The sequence below is a fragment of the Actinia tenebrosa genome, unplaced genomic scaffold (genome assembly GCF_029948245.1).
Source record: "Actinia tenebrosa isolate PJP-AT-01 unplaced genomic scaffold, QUT_ActTen_1.0 PGA_scaffold4__44_contigs__length_22323623, whole genome shotgun sequence".
NCBI classification, from domain to species: domain Eukaryota; kingdom Metazoa; phylum Cnidaria; class Anthozoa; order Actiniaria; family Actiniidae; genus Actinia; species Actinia tenebrosa.
This window is the reverse complement of record NW_028292581.1, coordinates 152,486-171,244: the sequence shown is the minus strand read 5'-3', so window position 1 is coordinate 171,244 and position 18,759 is coordinate 152,486. Positions and strand designations below refer to the sequence as shown.

General features: G+C 44.8%; 2 protein-coding genes across 4 annotated transcripts in view; one reads left to right on the top strand and one right to left on the bottom strand.

Annotated features, from left to right (window-relative positions):
* LOC116303561 (uncharacterized) overlaps positions 1–18,759 on the bottom strand; it is a 34,078-nt gene that overhangs the window by 2,366 nt on the left and 12,953 nt on the right. For 2 of the 3 annotated variants that reach the window (XM_089036784.1, XM_089036783.1), the window contains exons 12-13: positions 17,627–17,749; positions 58–114 (exon numbers count right to left, since the gene is read on the bottom strand). In XM_089036784.1, the coding sequence (XP_088892910.1) occupies positions 58–114; positions 17,627–17,749 (180 nt within the window). Of the gene's footprint in view, positions 1–57; positions 115–6,535; positions 7,015–17,626; positions 17,750–18,759 lie in introns of those variants that run through there. The other variant, XM_089036785.1, reaches the window with a different exon arrangement.
* Positions 66–9,135, top strand: LOC148906830 (uncharacterized). The gene is made up of 2 exons (XM_089036786.1): positions 66–1,002; positions 8,583–9,135. Exons 1-2 carry the CDS (start codon positions 576–578, stop codon positions 8,588–8,590), a joined length of 435 nt encoding a protein of 144 aa, XP_088892912.1. The 5' UTR covers positions 66–575; the 3' UTR covers positions 8,591–9,135.

The following is an 18,759-nucleotide window of genomic DNA, read 5'->3' as shown; positions in this document are numbered from 1 at the left end:
TTCCTGGTCAGAACACTGTATAAATATTTAATATTTGTAAACGTTTTGACCACAAACCTTGCATGGAGTATGTCCATCCGGGGGAAGAAATTGCCTCACTCTCCGGACTGGGCTCTGCGAGAAATCGTGGGGGGAAATCATTTAATTTTGCAAATTTTCTAATAGACCATTTTCGGGTTCCAAATTACCGCTGTGTTCCTTGATTGCAGACTCATTTACACAGGGTTAGCCTCGTATCAGTGTCTAAATATTCACAAATACCAACGGCAAAGTAAAGAATGCACAACTTCAACAATACAAACATTGTGAAATTCGACGGACCTTGACTGGAACACGTAAATATTCTGCACGAAATCGAGGCTAGCCCTGAGTAAATGGGTCTGTAATCAAGAAACACAGCGGTAATAGGCCTTTTGCAATAGATTGACAAGTGATTGTTACTGGATGAGTAGTATAGGGAATGGGGGTTCCAGCGCAATCTCAACACGGGCAAGACCCGTGTCAAAAATCCACCTACGGAAACAACCCACTCCAAGTGTGGTTGGGGGCAACAGCGCAAATATGTTAGTCTATATATGGAGTGCGAAGATTGTAAAGAGTTTGTTTATGATTTCTGTGTAAAGTGCTTGAAACCCAAGTTTGTACCTACTAAACCAAATAAGTATATTTGTTGTGGTAAGAAAATGCAAATAGAAGACGACACGTCAGCACAGTGTTACGAGTGCGGTAAAAATATTCGTAATGCCGTGCCTTGTGCTACCAGGGAACAATATTATTCCAACGGAGGTCGTAAGAAGACGCCATACAAAAGAATAAAATACTTTAGGGACTGGATGAGTCATATCCAAGGTTATCGACCGGTATATTTAGACAACGAAGTAAAGAAGAAAATCATAGACCATTTAGAAGAGCCAACCCCACAAAGTCTACGGAAGACATTGAAAAAATTAAAACTAGGGAAATATTACAAAGCTATTCCCTATCTTTTGTCTGAAATTACCGGTAAGTCTATTCCCGAGGTTTCTGATATGACAAAAGCCGAGTGGATGTTTTGTCGGCTGGATAAGGATATTCCTTATTACCCTGACGTAATTTACGAAATATTTTACAAGATAGACCCCAACCACCCCCTGTTAGGATAGATTCCAAGGCGACTGACGTAATAATATGACAGCTGCGAGGCGGGGTTTTACTTTCACGTGGCGGAAGTGGCGTGCCTAGGAAGAACAATGAGTTGTTCACGTGTAAAACAATAGACAACATTCCGATCATGCCCCTTCGCCTTAACAACCAGCAAGTTTGAAAGTAGACTCGATATTCACTTTTAAAATCGCTGGTTGTTAAGGCGCTCAGGAATGTGCCGACGTCAATGATAGCTTCAGACATTTGATTACGCATATGACCCAGACAGCCGGCGTTCAATATGTAAATAGAATCCTGTCTTGCTTTTTTCAAAGCAGATGTTTACTGAGCAAGCTTTCTTTGAAGCTCTTCTTTTGCCTCCTGGTAGATCTTTTTGCGAGATTCCTCGGAAAGATCTCTTACGACTGTTTTTTTATTCCTTATGTCCGTCTTTAATTTCTCGTACTTTTCCTCTTCGGCTAAGATAAGCGAGAATTCTACGTCGTCTATCTTTCTGTCACGCAAAGCCTTTGAGACAAGGTCAGTGATCGTATTTACTTTAGCCCTTGACAGAGCTATTGTCGTGTCGTGTTTTGATATTTTGCTTGACAACTGTTTCATAATGCCCGTAGCAACAGCCGAAATAATACCACAGGCTGCCCCAACGCTGGCCAAAGGAACGCCAACGACTATTCCGGGTCCAGTAAGCGAAGTAGCAACGCCGGAGCCCGTTAACACAACAGATATGGACCCTGAAGTTATCGAAATCTTATGTAGCGTACTCCGGGCTCTGACGTACTTTTTTCTAACTTTTTCATAGTGTTTTGTCTGCCCTTCCAAGTAAGCCAGGATTAAGTTCGCTTTATTCAGACGAAAGTTTTCAGCGTTTAATTCGTTAGGTTCCTTAGGAAGTTCAGGATAAAGTGGAGGCGCTGATGGTATAACATCCATTATATATACTAATGTACGACGCTTTTGGGAATGATATTGAGGAGCAGCCACATCACGACAACCGGGATTACTGGAATTGGAGAGCATTTAGGAAGATGTTTCCACATGCAGACCCCAGTAAGTTCGAAAGAAGACCCGATGGTATTTACTATAACGGCTCTAGGATGTACAGCAACGAGGATTTGAAGCCTACGCTGGTTAATCAAATAGACGATCAACTGAAGCATTCGCCAATGCATAAGCCAACGCCAGCGCCAACGCATGTTGAACCCAGTTGGTCAAAGGAATTATTGCTTGGTACCAGTACTTATCCGATACCCGCAGTTTCATTTGATAAACACCCAAGCTTGGACCTAACGCTGAACATGCGGATTTCTAACAAGCATTCCTTTCCGTTAAAGGTGCGGGATATCTTCAAAGACGTACCCATTATTCATACCACCGCTAAGGAATCTCATGAATGGTTAAGTGGTCCTAACATGCGTTATTGGCCGCAGCAACTAAACTTTGCAGTTTGGTGTGCCACTAGCGGCTGTGGTGTAAGCGCAAGCTTGATGAAGAATTCAATATTTATGTTTCATTTTCACTTCACGGTTAGAAGAATACTGCATGAAATGGGTGTTATTGCGCTGCCGGGAGATGCCACGTTTTATCCAAGAGATAATAAATACAGCGTGCCGGCTTATGACAGACTTTGTAAGGAGTTTGACGTTGTAGGGAAGGATTTCCGATGCACTGCCGGCGCTAACAATGGTCTGGGGCATATTTGGGCTTATTGGGGGATTGGTGGACACGAGCTAAGTGATAAGGAAGTTCATGCGTTGAATCTACGATGGAACACTGGGTATCACAAAGAAACTCACGACAGTAGCACCTTCTTTGAACCAAACGCTAAGACCACTAAGGAAGTTAGAGACGGACCTTTGTTCAAAGACGAGGGCGGTAAGTATGCAGGGGCTAATCCACTGATTATCAAAATTACCAACGACGAGCAAACAAAGCAATATCTTAATTTCATACCCCCAGAAGGTAAAGGACTAACCAAAGCCGGCCTTGCCCGTTTAAACCGCAGCATAGAAGCTTACGTGTATTCTATCCTTGGAGCTCAGGTAAACACCCGATCCAGCATAATCGGAAATACTGGCGCCGCAGAAGAAACGCGAGCCGAAGCCTTGATCTTATTTGAAAGTTCAATCTTGGAGGGCGACATTAGCAAGGGCGTACAGCGTTACCAACTAGCCATACAAAATTCTAAGGCGAGGTTGGACTATGCAGTAGCCCCGGGTTGTTGGTTAATGCCTAGTAATTTATCTATAAATACTGGTTCTGTAGTAGGATACAACAACAAACTGCAGCGAGCTACTAAGGATATGAAGTTTGGGGTGAACGACGTGAACTCTGACACTCTTAGGAACATTCCTCACTTCGTAGAGAAGCCAAAAAAGTCACACGAAACGAAGCTACCCACAGTTAAGAAACCATCAAAGAAGGTCCTACCTGCGATACCTGAGGAATATGACCATAACTTATTAAAAGCCGGTCTAGCAGCTGCAAGCATTGGTCTGAGCTATTATATATGGCGATGAACAACCCCTACGTAACTGGAGTAGATTGCGTTTATACGACTTACACAGGCGAGAAAAAATACACCCAAGCATCTTGGGTTGATGTCACGGGCATGTCCGTGGATCTGAACTACTCAGGAAAGAAGCTGATAATATGCAGTATTTGCATTGGTACGGCGAGTGATGCAAACGTAGGATTTCGTTTCTGCGACGACAATGGAGTATTACAGCCCATGCGCGCGAAGACAAACAACAGAGAGCCTACACATTTCTCGGTAGAGCCGCCCGACACCAGCACCGAAAATCTCTCGGTTTGGACTTTTCACATGGTTGCTGATTGCCATGGGAAGGTAAAGTTGCAAATACGCGTAGATGACACGGCGTCGGCGTGCATAAATAGCATAGAAGATCAAAGAGATCGACCTTATAATCACGCGACCATCAGCACTCTTACAGTGTTAAGCCTGTGAGAATCTGTGATTCTTAAATTATATGAATCCGCATTTAAGTGAAATGCATTACGTTCACTACTTAGACGTAAAGGAGTACGCAAGGCATGAGTGGTTTGATATGGGAATGTGGGTTGAAGTTGGAGGTCCTGCGTTAGTCATTTGCACCATTAGCATTAACACGGGAGTGAGCGCGAATGTGGGGTTTAGGCTTGTCGATGAGAATGACGAGCCTTTGCCCCCCTATCGAACTTCCCCGAACAGCAGAAGAGCGACCCACTTTTCGATGGAGCCAAACAAATTTAGCGGAGAAGATCTGACGCCGGTCACGTTTCATATGGTAATTAATTGTAAATATGCTAAGTTACAAATATTTCCTGATGACGGTAGCAACGATGGGTTGACGCCGGGCAGCGCAAGGATAAACAGCATTGGCGTGGGTAGCAATATTATCGATGCGGTTTGGAGTCATAAACCCATTTCCACTATGAGCGTGCTGCCGCTAGCCTCAAATTATCAGGGCGGCGCAAATACTATCTTTCATCATCCTCAATCAAGGACGCGGAAAGAGCGCAGCAATTCTAAGGACAGGAAATCCAAGGTCCCTTCATCGACCTAGCTTCTTCAGGAGTACCACCCCAATAGCGACAACCAAGATCCAAATGTTATTCCCCACAAACTTTAGCAGTTCTCCGCCGGCCCTAAGTGCCAAGGAAACAACCGAACCCAGCAGCCCAGGAAGACCGGCTGCCATCTTTTTTCCCAAGTCCGTCAGCCCATTGCCTAATTTCTTTACGCCCGCGCCTGTGGCCTTAAGCGCGGATAGGATAACTCCTACTACGCTTGAAATAGCGACCGCAAATGCCAGCGGAATACCATACTTCAAAAGGGCTCTTTTTACCTTTTCCTTGGTGGTAAGCCCCAGCTCCTTTTCCAGGTTTTCCTTTTGCGCCTGTAATTCCGCAAGGTGTACCTGAAGGGTTTCTGATTCCCTTTGAGCTGCCTCCCTTTCCTCTTCGGGACGAGTCTGGTCGTTGATTATTTCCTGCTGCCGCTCTATTTGCCCCTCCAGGTCTTCGATGGCCTGATCTCTTTGCCGGATTTGTTCTTCCTTAGTGTTAATTTCGGCAACCAACTGCCGCCGTTCCTCTAAAGAGCCGGTTATGGTGATATGCAAGTTTTTAGCTTCTTCCTTGCTCATATCCAGGTCTTTTAGAGCAAGATTGAAGGCGTGTCTGGCTCGGTTTCTTTCGTCTAAAGCCGTTTCAGCTTCTCGCTTGAATTGCAGTATGACTTCGTTCTTGCCCTTGATTTCTTTCTTTTGAGCATCGGTTAGCTGCCGTATTTGTTTTTCGTAATTTGCTTCCTTTTCTTTCAACGTTTCTTGTAGTTCCTCGGCGTGTTTTTCTAGTGCGACCCTTTCATTTATGTTTTCCAATCTTTCTAACATGCTTCTAGTGGCACGCTGGAAGCCTTTTAATCTTGCTACGTCACCCCTAACTCCGCCATTTTCGTCAAAGAGGGGCTGTGGTTTTGTCCAGCGGTCTTTATCAGGAAATCTCAGGTCTTGAACGCTTATGAGGACTTTGTTTCCGCGTTCTGTGAGCCTTACGTCGTCAGCATCGAAACGGGAATAGCGCTGCGTTAGCTCTTGCGTTGCCCACTCTACGGTTTCCCGCGCGGTTGCTCCCTGCTCACCCATGTTTCGAAGTTCTATGTACTCAGGAGGGGACTCACCGGGGTTCTTTTCGTGCCACATGCGATTCAAGGCCGCCTTGAAGCTTTTCCATCTACTACCATACTTGTCTTCTAGAGCCATGTCGTAGATTAGGGGGTCGGTTTCCGCGCCTTTAGTCCATGCGTCGTATTCATCGTCGTTAATGTCGACTTGACCTTCTTCGGTAAGGGGATCAAAATCCGTTCCTTCTACTTCCATTATATATGATAAGCTCAAAGTTAAACCCCAACGTATTACCTAAGCAGGTTGGCGGACTGAAAGCAGAACGCACCTTTCACCGGGTCACCTTTACCCCCAGCAGCGCCAAACCTGGAGAAACGCTGTACGTAGGCGTGCCCCGCCTAACGGATAACCTAGTCTTAGTTCCTGGCACCTTGGCTTTAAGGTTCGACCTAGCGGTACAGTCAAGCCCCCCAGATGAAAGGATTATCGTTAACAACCTTGGTCGCAACATCGTTTCAAAGATGCGAGTAAAGTTCGCCGGGGAATCCCTCTTAGACTTAAACAACTATGACCTGTACACCACCTACAAAGATCTGTGGCTGACTGCATTCGAAAGGGCACAAAAAATAGAGCAGGGTATCGGTAGCGCAATATTACGTAAGGTTAGGACTCCCACCAAGACACAACCTACCGATTCTGGCGACGCAACTGACGTGGCAGATGCAAAGGCCATCAAGACAGCCTATGGTACTAAATACGTAATACCATTGGACTTTGAGGCTATTACCAGCCACGGGGTTTATTATCCTAGACAGTTGAGTGAGTTGCAGTTTGAAGTGACCTTAGCCAACATGGCTAACATCATTGGCGGGTTAAGCACTGCGTTGTCGGGAAGTATTCATCCATACGCCATTACCAACCTGGAATTGCAGTATGAAACCATACACTCCGAAGATCTAGCACGTAGCGCTGGCATGGAATACAGTGCTGGAAAGGCTTTCTTGTACGACCACGCGGTAATGTACAAAACCTTTAGTTTCCTGGATAAGACAGACGCGGTAATTACTCAGAGCATTAATTTACCACGTCGCAGTCTTACGGGGCTGATGTTGGTATTTATTAAGCCTTATGAAGCCGGTAAGCGCGACTCTGAAGCCTTTCATAACCCCGGCATCACCAACGTCGGGATTAGCATCAATGGAGTTCCAAATAAGGTGTATTCGCAGGGAATGAAGCCCTCAGACATCTACAGGGAAATAAAAAGAAAGTTTGGGGATCAAGTTACACCCGGTGAGTTCTTTACCAATAAGTATGCACTGTGGATTGACATGCGAACCACCAACGACGAGGATTTACATGGGCAGGGATTGCGTCTGGTAAATACCCAGGACGGCATTACCCTGGAAATCAAGCGTGACTTAAACGCTAGCGCAGGCGACTCAGACAAGATCAACGCATACATCTTCGTGGTGTCTGACGCCCAGTTGAGCGTAGAAATGAATCAGCTAAAGAGCGTTGCGTATTGATTCGCGCGCTGCGCTCCCTCATCCAAGAAAGGATAAAATATCCCTTACGTATATAATGCTTCGCGTATTCGAAAACAACAACACCAAACTGCAATGCATAGTGCAAGGCGATAAACTTTATTTCAAAGCAAAGTCCGTGGCTGATGCCCTGGGTTACGTAAATTCCAGAAAAGCGGCGTCTGATCACGTCTCAGAGGAAAACAAGGTAACTTTGAGGTCTATAAAGGGTGTAAATCTGACTGACACCCTTAATGCGCAACCACATTCCGTTTACATCACTGAAATGGGTCTTTATGAGTTAATATTCGGATCTGAAAAGTCCGTAGCTAAGGAGTTCAGAAAATGGGTGTTAGGTGACGTTCTCCCTACCCTCAGGAAAACGGGTAAGTATGAAATAGAGCGGCGCTTTGACGGTCCTAACAAGTTGGTATTCAAAATAGAAAATGAATTTGACCTGCATAAGAAGGTCGTAAACTACATACGTCGATTCCACCCTATCCTACTGCTCGCACCAGGTCTTGGAGAACTACAGGACTCAGCTAGCAAAAGGATAGTATGTTGGCAGAAAGGGTATCAGGCGGGGCAACCCGACATCTTAGTCCTTAATGCACATAAAAAACATAATGGGTTATGCCTGGAGTTGAAGACGCCTAAGGGTAACGGCGTATTATCCTCAAAACAAGAGGCGTTACTCACACAATACGAGGCAAATGGTTACCTAACCATGGTGTGCAACGATTACGACCTTATATGTAGGGAGATCGACCATTACGCGGAAGGCATTCGTGTACCTTGTCCTTGGTGTGTTAAGGCTTTTAAGACGCAGGAGGCGTTAAGGACTCACCAAAGAATATTTCATAGATATAATGATAGTTGAACAGACACACTGGCGTGAATTAGTTCAAGGCATCACATACAAAATAAAAAATTACGTCGTCTTCGAAGACATCAGCCGCTTAAGGTTGGTCCTCAAACACGAAGGTAAAGAGTGCACGCTATGGGCGCCGGACTGCGTGCGGTACGTCATTCAAGGTGAAGAGTACACACACATACGCAGTCATGGTAAGGTTAACGGTCGATGGAAGTTCGACGTTGAAAGGAAGGTAGATGCTAATCCTCTTTGTGATTAGAAGTCATCCTCATGAGCGGTTAAGTATTGGTCTGCTACGGCGGACCTCATTTTTTTCTGTCATGTAATTAGTATGGTAATTAAGGCTCCTCCTGCGAACGCTGCGATGTAAGGTAACATTATATATATATTATTCATTTTTCCATGCTTTTCTTACAGCAAGGTAATGGTCTAAGGGCTTGGGTCCGTCGTACAGGCAACACCAAATATGTTGACCGCTACGTAGACAGCCACATCGGACGCAAATGCCGTCCCAGTGTTCCCTGTCTTCCCATCTCACGCCCTCGACGTCGTCAAAGCATACGAAGGTCTGGTCTATTTCCTTCTTACGTCGCGTGAGCGCCCGGGAGGTTTCGTGGGGACAACAACGTTCGGCTAAGTCTCCGTGGGTTTCACAGACGACATCTTCGAGGTGGTAACGACGACAGCGGTATTTATGCCAGTTCTCCTCGAAGTGAGGTTCATCGCAACGGAGACAACGGTCTTTGAGGCAGACTCTGTTCTCGCGGTGATATCGTAGGGCCTGTACAGTGGACAGTTCCTTACCGCAGTCACCGCAAAGGGTACTTACGGTCTTCTGACAGACTTTCTTGGAAAGATGGTATTGCAGTCGCTGCTTGCTACTAAAAGCTCTATCACATTGCACGCACTTCATTATATATACCTTATTTTTTATTGTTATTTTGTTAAATGCTGCAAAGAGGTCTCAAGTAAGGATCTATCTTTTATTGTCATTTTGTTAAGCCCCCATTAAAAGATGAGGTATCGTTCTTTCTCATTGTTGAAACCAGCAAAAAGATAATCATGTTAACCATTCTTCGATCGTGATGATTTAACAAAATAACAATAAAAGATAGATCCTTACTTGAGACCTCTTTGCAGCATTTAACAAAATAACGATAAAAAAAAAAGAAAGACCTATGCTAATTCCTCTTGCTGGGGCTTAGTAAGATCTTCTTTGCGACCTCTTACTCTTCTCGAACGTCGTCTAAAGTCCTTTGTGCTTTAGTATCCGCGGGACACCAATGTCCAACGAAGTCTTCTTCAGAGAATACCTTATTACAGTGACAGCAGCTGTGTTTCTTACGAGGCGTCGGAGGGGTAACGATGATGCAGTCAGCAGGTAGTTCGCACGTAATGCAGTCCATATATCTATGGGGGATATCGAATGAAGTCCTTAATGGACTCCTTAGCCCAGCCCGCCATTGTCAAAAGCGCGCCAAACCGTTCTGCACGCTTCAGACCACACATTTCATCGTACAATTCCTGTACGCGCTCTTTTAACCGGTCTATCTCTTCCCTTTGCATTTCTATGGTGTCTCTTTTATCCTTTGCGTCGGCGGTAATCCTTCTTACTGCTTCCACTGGTTCCATCTATATATGAACCCAGATCACATGCCTTGTAACGCTCTGATAGTAGGACCCACCGGCTGCGGAAAGACCCAGTTCATCGTGGAGCAGCTATTAGGATCCTTTAGATACCGCTTTGACTACATAGTGCTGCTTTGTCCCACCTACGTGAACAACCGCACCTGGACGGGCATAGGAGTGAAAGATGACGACTTCTTCGTAGATATCTTAGATCCTAACGAGTTATCCAGCCATTTGAAGTTCTGGCACAAGCAATTCCCTAAAGATACACAGACGCTCCTCATATTGGATGACATTGCCTGTGGGGACGACGTAAAAAGGCGCACCTCCGAATTAGTGAAGCTCGCCTTTAGTGGCAGACATGACAACATTAGCGTTTGGTTGCTTTCCCAGCAGCTTACCAGCGTCTCTAAGCCCTTTAGGGAAAACATAGGCTCTCTCGTAGTATTTTATACTCCGAGCAAGTCTGACCTGGAAACCATTTTAAGCGACTACGGCGGTGAGATAAGCAAGGAACAGCTGCACGAATACATGCGGCATTTAAAAACGCACCAACATTCCAAAATGATCTTCTCTTTGAGGTTTCCGTATGACGTTAACATATATGGACATTGAGCAGCTCATAGATGAAGTCCCCACACAGTTAGATGAAAGTAACCTCAAGGAACAACTTAACATTCTTGTGTCTTCTGGGAAGTGTAAAGAAATGATAGGTAAGGAACTTACCCATGAGCAGGTTAATAAGCTGTCAGAAGAGGAGGTTAAGAAGTTCCATAAGAGGTACGAGGCTGCCCTCGCAAGTAAGACCACGGACGCCGTAGCAGACTCCGCTATCCGACTTGCCACTAAATTGCTTGGACTTGCACTGCCCATAGACGACGTGGAGCAACTACAGAAGGACATAAGAGATGACTATGTCATATCCCAAGAACTTAAGATAACCTGTGGGTGGTTGTCTTTGAAGTGCGGTAAGTTAATGGCAGTCGCCTCTGCGGCTTTGCACGTAGCTCAGCATGTCGACTTGAAGGAGGTACTAGGTTCCTTCGGAACATCTTGGAAGGACTTCAAGAAGGACAGAGAAGTCGAAAAGGTCTTCCAGGCGGCACTTGCTGAGGTACCTAGTCAAGTACCTGCAAGTGACTTATCAAGTACTTAGTCAAGTCATTCGCGGGAATTACCCAGGTCGCCTCAAGTACCTAGTTAAGTACTTATCAATTCCTTCAAGTCCTTAGATATAAATGAGTGAAGCTGAATCGAAGGCGGAGGAAACCCCTCAAGTAGAGGAGCAACGAATCACCAAGGCTAAATCTCCAGGCAGAGTCGCTGCCGGAAAGAAGCTCGCGGAGATGAACAGGAAGAACAAAGCAAAGAAAGAAGAAAAGGTGGAGGAAGAGGAATCCTTCATTAATCCTGGGTACGTCATTGGCGCGTTAGGAGTCGCTATAGCAGCAGGCAGCCTTTACTTACAATGGCGGGCAACGAAAAAGGTAGAACCACCAACGTATCACGCACCTGTGGAGGTTAGAAAAAGTAAGATCCCTGAAATGGAGTAGATTTATCACCACGTACCGTGGCGACCTAGATTTTCCTTCTTGCTTTGTAATATAATGTCGACCGCGTTGTTGAAAACTGTTGAAGAGGCAGCTATCATTACTTCTATTGTTGCGGGTATTGGTTGGGTAGGTAAGAAAGTGCTCAAAGAAGACTTTACTGAAGACCCAAGCAAGAGCTTCGCTAACTTTGCTAAGATGACCGCTGCCGTAGGCGGGGCTATCATGGTAAAGGATTACCTACGGAAGGAAAAGTACCTACCTAATGTATAATGGTTAGCTTAGTCGCAGGTGGAGTCATTGCAGCTTTAGCATTTACAGGGGCTAATTATGGTGGTCAATATTTGGATAGATTAGTTAGAGGCGACAAAAGCGGTGCCGCCGAAAGAAAGAGACACGACTTAGCGCTGGAGAAATATCAAAGGGACGTTGCAGCTTGGAATGAAAAAAGACAAGCTTACAGGGGTTGGTTGGATAAGAACTACCAAGACAAAATGCAGGCAGACAAGAACTTCGAAAACACAGACTACGCCTTCAAACTTTATGCGCAAGCACACCCCGACTTTAGAATGAAAAAGCCTCAGTTCAAGAATTACTACCAGCCTTCTAAGAAACAAAAAGACAATGAATTGGTCTTTGTAGGAGTCGCAGGGCTGGCCGGAGGCGTGGCTTTGGCGTATCTAATATAATGATCGTCTTTTTGGAAAGCGACAAGAATGACTTTACCACGTATTTGAATCCTCCCATCAAAGCCTGTAAGGTTCGGTTGGTTAGTTGCTCTTTGTATAATTCTTGGTATAATTTAATTAATGGCTTTGTCATCGGAACTTCCGGCACCAAACCAAAAATACCAGATTCCCATTACACCCCAATAACACTGGCTAAGGAGCTAGCGAAGCATGGATACACTCTTACCACAGGATTGCCCCATGAAATGACATTCAAGAAAAATAATGGGAGCGCCAATCTAAAGGACAGTTCATTGGTAGAACTCCTGGGCCTTACTAGTACCACGATAAATAGCGGCAGTACATATGATGTGAAATGGAAAGTCGCATCCTCTTATGAAGTCTATTGCGACTTGGTCCATAGTTACAACAATGGAGAAAAGTCTTCTCTTATGTCCAAGTTTCTGCCCCAAGGTAATCCATTTGACCCAGTAGAATACACTCCCATTTCTTTGAGCTATGACTTATCTAATTTGGTAGAAAGCATAAACATCACCATTAAAGTGGACGGAAAGACGGTGGATTTTAACGGACGTAAGATCAATCTTGTTTTGGAATTCATATAATGGGCCGCGTAGAGGACAAACTTAAAAGGATTTACTATGGGCCGGAAGGCTATTGGAGAGGAGCGTCAGCTATCAAGAAACTCGCGACCGCGGCCAGGGTATCAGACGAAACGGCTAAGAACTGGTTGAAAAAACAAACCCTCTGGCAGGTTTATCTTCCCGTGCCTAAGTACATTCCCAGGCCCAGCTTCACCGTAAATACCCCCAATGAAGTTCATCAGGCGGATTTGCTTTTCTTGCCGCACGATAAGGTGAGAAAGAAGACCTATAGGTACGCTTTGACCGTAGTCGATATCGCAAGCAGATACAAGGACGCCGAACCTATAACCAGCAAGGATTCTGGGGAAGTCGCAGAAGCCCTAGGTAGGGTTTATAAGCGCGTCTTGAAATGGCCTAAGCTGCTGCAAGTGGATGCGGGGACGGAGTTTATGGGCGTGGTTACCAAGACCCTGAAAGACCACGACACTAAGATTAGAAGAGCTAAAGCAGAGTACCACAGGGGTCAGAGCATCGTCGAAAGATTCAATAAGACCTTGGCCGAGCGTCTCTTTGGGTACCAGTATTGGAAAGAGCTGGAAGATCCCTCCAAACGCAACAGGGAATGGACTCAGAGGCTCCCCCAGGTCGTCGCAGCTTCGAACAACGAGGCGGCCAGGGCTACGGGAATGAAACCCAAGGATGCCATAAAAAAGAAACACGTGGAACACAAGTCCTTCATCAGAAGTTCGAGGGCGGTCTTCCCCCAGGAAAAAAGATTAGGCGATGTCACGGTTCGATATCTCTATGAGTCGGGTGAATTAGAAGGAGGATCCAAAAGAGCTACGGATCCTAATTGGTCTTTGGAAACTTACCAGATCCGAAGTGCGATAGCTAAGAAGGGTCAGCTCATCTTGTATTATCTTCATGATGGTCCCACGCGTGGGTTCGTCAAAGAAGAACTGCTTATCGTGTGATGTCCGAATGCTATCGTATGCACTCCGTCATCACACATCCATCGCTTACCGTCAAATGCAGACAGTGACACCTTCTCCTGCGTGACGTTATGTATCTGATGACCATAGCTGCGCAGGCTGTTCATCTTATGCCGCTGTTCCTTGCGTGTTCGTAATACGTTGAGGTAGGACTCGTGCGTAATGTCCTTCTTAACCACATACTTTTTTACGCCTTTAGCTTTCTTTTCTACGCCGTCTAACTTTAGCACGCTGTACATCTTTGGTTTCAGACCCACGTATTCCACGATGGGTTTTCCTAACATTTCGTCTTTCATCTTCCCAATTACCTTCTTATTCTTCGCAGAGTAAAGGAAGTGCTCCTTCGGGTAACCGCTGGTGTCGTACTCGTCTATGTCGGGGAGGCAGTCTTTGTAAACGTCTTCCGTTTGCACTTCTAGAATTAGGGAGTCGGTGTCTGTGTACAGGAGGCGACAGCGGTCTCCGTACTTTGGCTTAAGCTTATCGTAGTAGAACTCGTACATAAGCAGCTTCGATAGATCCAGCACCGTAAAGCCTGTGTAAACGGGCTTGTTTAGTAAGAGGTTTGCCCTTTTCATGTGAATCACGTAGAAGTTCAGCATTTCTACGTATCTAACGAAGCCTGGCTGTGACACGTATGCTTCTGCTTCCTCTTTGGTGCTGACTATTTTTACGCTTACGCGCTTGCGGATGTTCTCCATTGTCTTTCCGAACACGCTGTTGTTCATCAGTTTGAATAGGTTTTTCTCGAAGTCATTTTTCGCTGCGGTACGCTTTTGCGTGTTAAAGTCAATGTAGGGGCGCATCCAGGGTTCCTGCGTGAATTTTAGGACTCTGTGGATCTTCTCTACGCGCATTCCGTGTCGCACGTAGAACTGCAGGTTGCGGTAATGTACCACATACTTCTTCTTATCCATCAGGTTCATAGTTAGTTTCCTGTACGGTTTGTAACCAGGGCACATTTGCTTTTGCAGCGGACTTAGCTGCTTAAATGGTATCTCTATCGCTTCTGGTGCTAAGGGGAACTCATTGTGTTCGTCGTGCAGGCGCTCTGGGTACTCCAGATCCACTTCTAAGACGTAACCCTTGTCTTCCTCCTTTCCTACCTGCATGTAGAAGTCTATCGGCTTCACTGGATCCCATTCGAAGTCTCTCACAGGTAGGTACTGTGACATTGCCCAACCATAAAGGTTATTCGCATCCAGGTAGTAAATGTATGTGGTTGGTTTCTCTGGGTCGTGCTCTACTAAGGGGTTGTTTGCGCGGGCGTAACGTCGGCTGGGTCCGCATACGCCGCCACGAATACCGTCTTCCATAAACCGATACATGTCGTACTCCGTTAGGAGATCCAACTGCGCATTTGTCTTCTTTAACAAAGCACTCCAGCTGAGCCCAGGAGCCGTGTAGAAATTAGCGGGATCCAATCCGTAATATTCCATAGCCATCTTTCTGAAGCTTTGGAAAACATCTGCAAGCAGCACTACGTCAGACCTTAGGTAGATGTCGTGGTAGTCACCCATGTTCTCACAGGAGTACTTTTCCCACACGTCTAACGCATGCTGGTACTCCTCATCCTTTATACCAGACTCGTTTAGGGTGCTGTAGAAGCGATCTTTGGGTGGTAGGGGTTCTTTGAATCGATCCCAGGAGTCCATGTATTCGTATGGGTAGACTCCTTTCCTTTCCGCGCCGTATTGACTGGAAATGGGAAAGTTGGTGTTATACTTTACGAGGTTTGCTAAGGAGTCCGCCATAAACTGCTGCGAATCTAAGAACTTTAGCTTACCCACAGTTACGGACATGTAGCGCTCTTTGTTGTTGGGTATGCATTTGACGTCGGAGCCGTCTGTTCCTTGTAGTAGCAAATGGGAGTCGTAACCGCGGAGGTTGTGAAAGAACACCGGAATCTCCATGTCTGGATTTACTTTGAAGTTTATATTGCATTTCCAATGAGCCGCTCCTCTGTATTTACCCGTGATGTGGCAGTGATCCCTAACCTTATCCACATAGAAATCCTCAACAAATGCTTTGTGACAGTGAATGCAGTGCGTGGAGGGCTTTCCCGGCTTCTCACCTTTCTTAGCATACTTCCCGCATTTAAAATGAGCTTCTCCTAGATACTTTCCATCTTCATCACACGCTTTCTTGGCTCGTCTTCCAAACTGAAGAAGCGTATGTTGGCAAATGTGGCATTTTTTTGCCTTGTTAAAAGCCTCCTGGTTCTCTTTGGTAAATTCCATCTTCTTTGGACGTCTTAATTGTTCTCTTATCTCCCCCTCCTCTTCTCGCAATGCTTCTAGAAACTCATTAGCTGCGTTCTTACCTCGGTAAATCACAGGAGGGTTTGCTTTACCATCTGATCTGACTACTATGTAACCAAAGGAGCAGATCTCGTGTAATCCTACCTTATTCGTGGCGCCACGTTTCTGCTCTTCCTTAGTTATCAACGCTTCGAAGTCTGCATATATCACGTAAGGTACTTGCATCTGCTTTTGATGGTCTGCGTATGAAAGCTCTTTGTTGGTGGGCATCTGGATCCGTTGCGCCACTTCTTCGACTCCGCGGCAGATCTCATCGTGTTTCTTTAGGGTATTTAAGGATGTAAATGACAGCAAGCAGCAGTCGCAGAAGTACTTTTTACCTTTGTGCTTAGTATGTCTGTAGAATAGTCTGCTAATGTGTTTAACCCATGAGTAGTGTCCGCCGTGGTAGAATAAATGTACGCGCTCTCCTTTACTTTTTGACAGAACTAACGGTACTATCGTCTGCTCTCTGACTCCGTAAACGTTAATTGCTAGATCGTTTATTTCCTCAAATATGGGGATGTCTATCAACTGCATGGGAAATTCCACACCATCCCACTCTAAATCATCTGTGGGATACTTACTTGTCCTACAGGGATCCTTCTCTGCTGGATACAGTGCAGACCTGATTGCCCACATAAAGCATCGATTGTCTTCATTCTTCACGTTTACAATAGCCTTCTTCCTTTCTACCCACGTTGGTAGCGGTACGTAACTCCCCCCTCGTATGGGTACGTACCTGGCTATACTTATCTCTATTCCTTCAACCTCCTCTACTGTCCAACCCGATCCTTCTTTCGTGTAGTTAGACAGCGACTCCATTATTGCTTCTAAGGCTTCACTGAGTGACCTATCCAGATTCGTGGATTCTAATATCACTAACGACTTTGATCGCAACATTGCTGTCGTCATTACCTCGTCTTTTGACAAACTTACTTCTACCATTATGCTCGCTTTCAGGGCTCCTAATTCTTCTATACCTTTTCGGAGAGTCCTTTTAACCTTCCTTTCTGACTGACGCCAAAACTGTCTAACGTCAATCTCACCGTTACCGGGTATTGACACCGTGCTAAAGTTGCTTTGGGATTCCATCTATATAATAGGAAATATTTTATACCTAATACCAAGCACTTTTTAAGTCGTCGTAGTCGTACTCACAGTCCTGACAATGCCAAAACAATTTAACCTTAGTCTCAAACTTCTTACCACATTCACAATCATAACTGCTCATACACTTCGTCTTCATTTTCAAATGCTTTTTCAAATCCGCTTCTTTCTTAAAAGTTCTCTTACAATCTTCGCACTCCATATATAGACTAACATATTTGCGCTGTTGCCCCCAACCACACTTGGAGTGGGTTGTTTCCGTAGGTGGATTTTTGACACGGGTCTTGCCCGTGTTGAGATTGCGCTGGAACCCCCATTCCCTATACTACTGGATGGCAAAAACATTTTTACTTCCTTTATTTAAAGATTTTTTGCTGGATTATTAATGTCGCACCCAAAACCTTTACAAAAATACTTTTTTCCCCTTATAAGATACTTTCGATTTCAAGATACGAAGCAATTTATAGTTCGTTTGCCATCCAGCAGAGCCTTCCCCAAGGGACCTTGAGCTGAATTGATTCGTTATCAAAATGATATATCAGCACGTGACTGTTTGTTGCAAAAGGCCTATTTGGAACTCGAAAATGGTCTAAATGGAAAACCTAACCTGATAAAGAGCTTATGAGAATATCATCAAAGACATCATCCTGTTCCTCTTCTGCAGTGCTGCCAACCACTCCTATGAAGTCACTGACATCCCCTCCATCGAGGGATACCATGCTAAGAAGGTCTAAAGAAACAAGTAGATTACAAATTAAGGAACTATTATTTGTGATAATAATGACTTTTAAAAAAAGTCTAAGCATAATAGAGGAAAACCCTTATTCGCATTAGTAATCATTAACTACCGGCTTCAATTGACTACATTTCCTATCTCGCTCAGAATGTTCATTAGCTGAATGACAAGTTTTCAATAGAATTCTTTCCGGCTGACAGCACATGGTGGTCAGTGTTTGACCACCATTTGGAGCAGATAATGAGATTCAAACATTTGTCAGCTGAGTGAAACCCAGCAATAGACGTATTCATCATGTGCAGCAATGTTTTGCCATTACCGACTACGTGTCATTCACTTAGGATCAAGTTCCACATTAAGGCATATCTTCCTCGAGCATAACCGGTAAGTATAGGAAATCGCACGATCTTGAGTACAATTTGGAATTTATAGGTACAAGTGATGTTTTGAAAGTTTTCAACTTGAGAACTTTCAAAACATCACGGGTATCTATAAATTCTGAATTGTGATTGTGCAATTTTTTGTTTATAATACACTCCACAAAACTTCATACAAGACCAACCTCATGGTGAATAATGAACAGTTGGAACGTATACAAACAACAAAATTGCTTGGCTTGCACATTAATGAAAATCTAACTTGGAACGATCACATAAAATCCCTGTCTTCTGCGTGCTACAGTACTCTGGCCGTTCTTAAGAAAATAAAGAATTTCACCCCTTACAACCTTAGAAAGCAACTGGCTGAACAACTTGTTCTGTCGAAGATGGATTACGGTGATCTGGTTTTTAATCCATTACCAGACTATCTTCTAAAAAGGTTACAAAAAATTCAATTCTCGTCTGCGAGTTTTGTCACTGGAAAATACGTGAACTCTGTGGAATCAGTCCTAAAGCTTGGATGGTTACCAATGCGTGAACGTAGAGATTATAACTTGCTGAAAGTCATCTATAAAGCCATTAACTCAGAGCACTGGCCTAACTACGTTGCACTGGAAGTTCGCA

Bases quoted from the DNA above. Each gene is read 5' to 3' on its own strand.
- LOC148906830 (XM_089036786.1), top strand. From the start codon at position 576: ATGGAGTGCGAAGATTGTAAAGAGTTTGTTTATGATTTCTGTGTAAAG.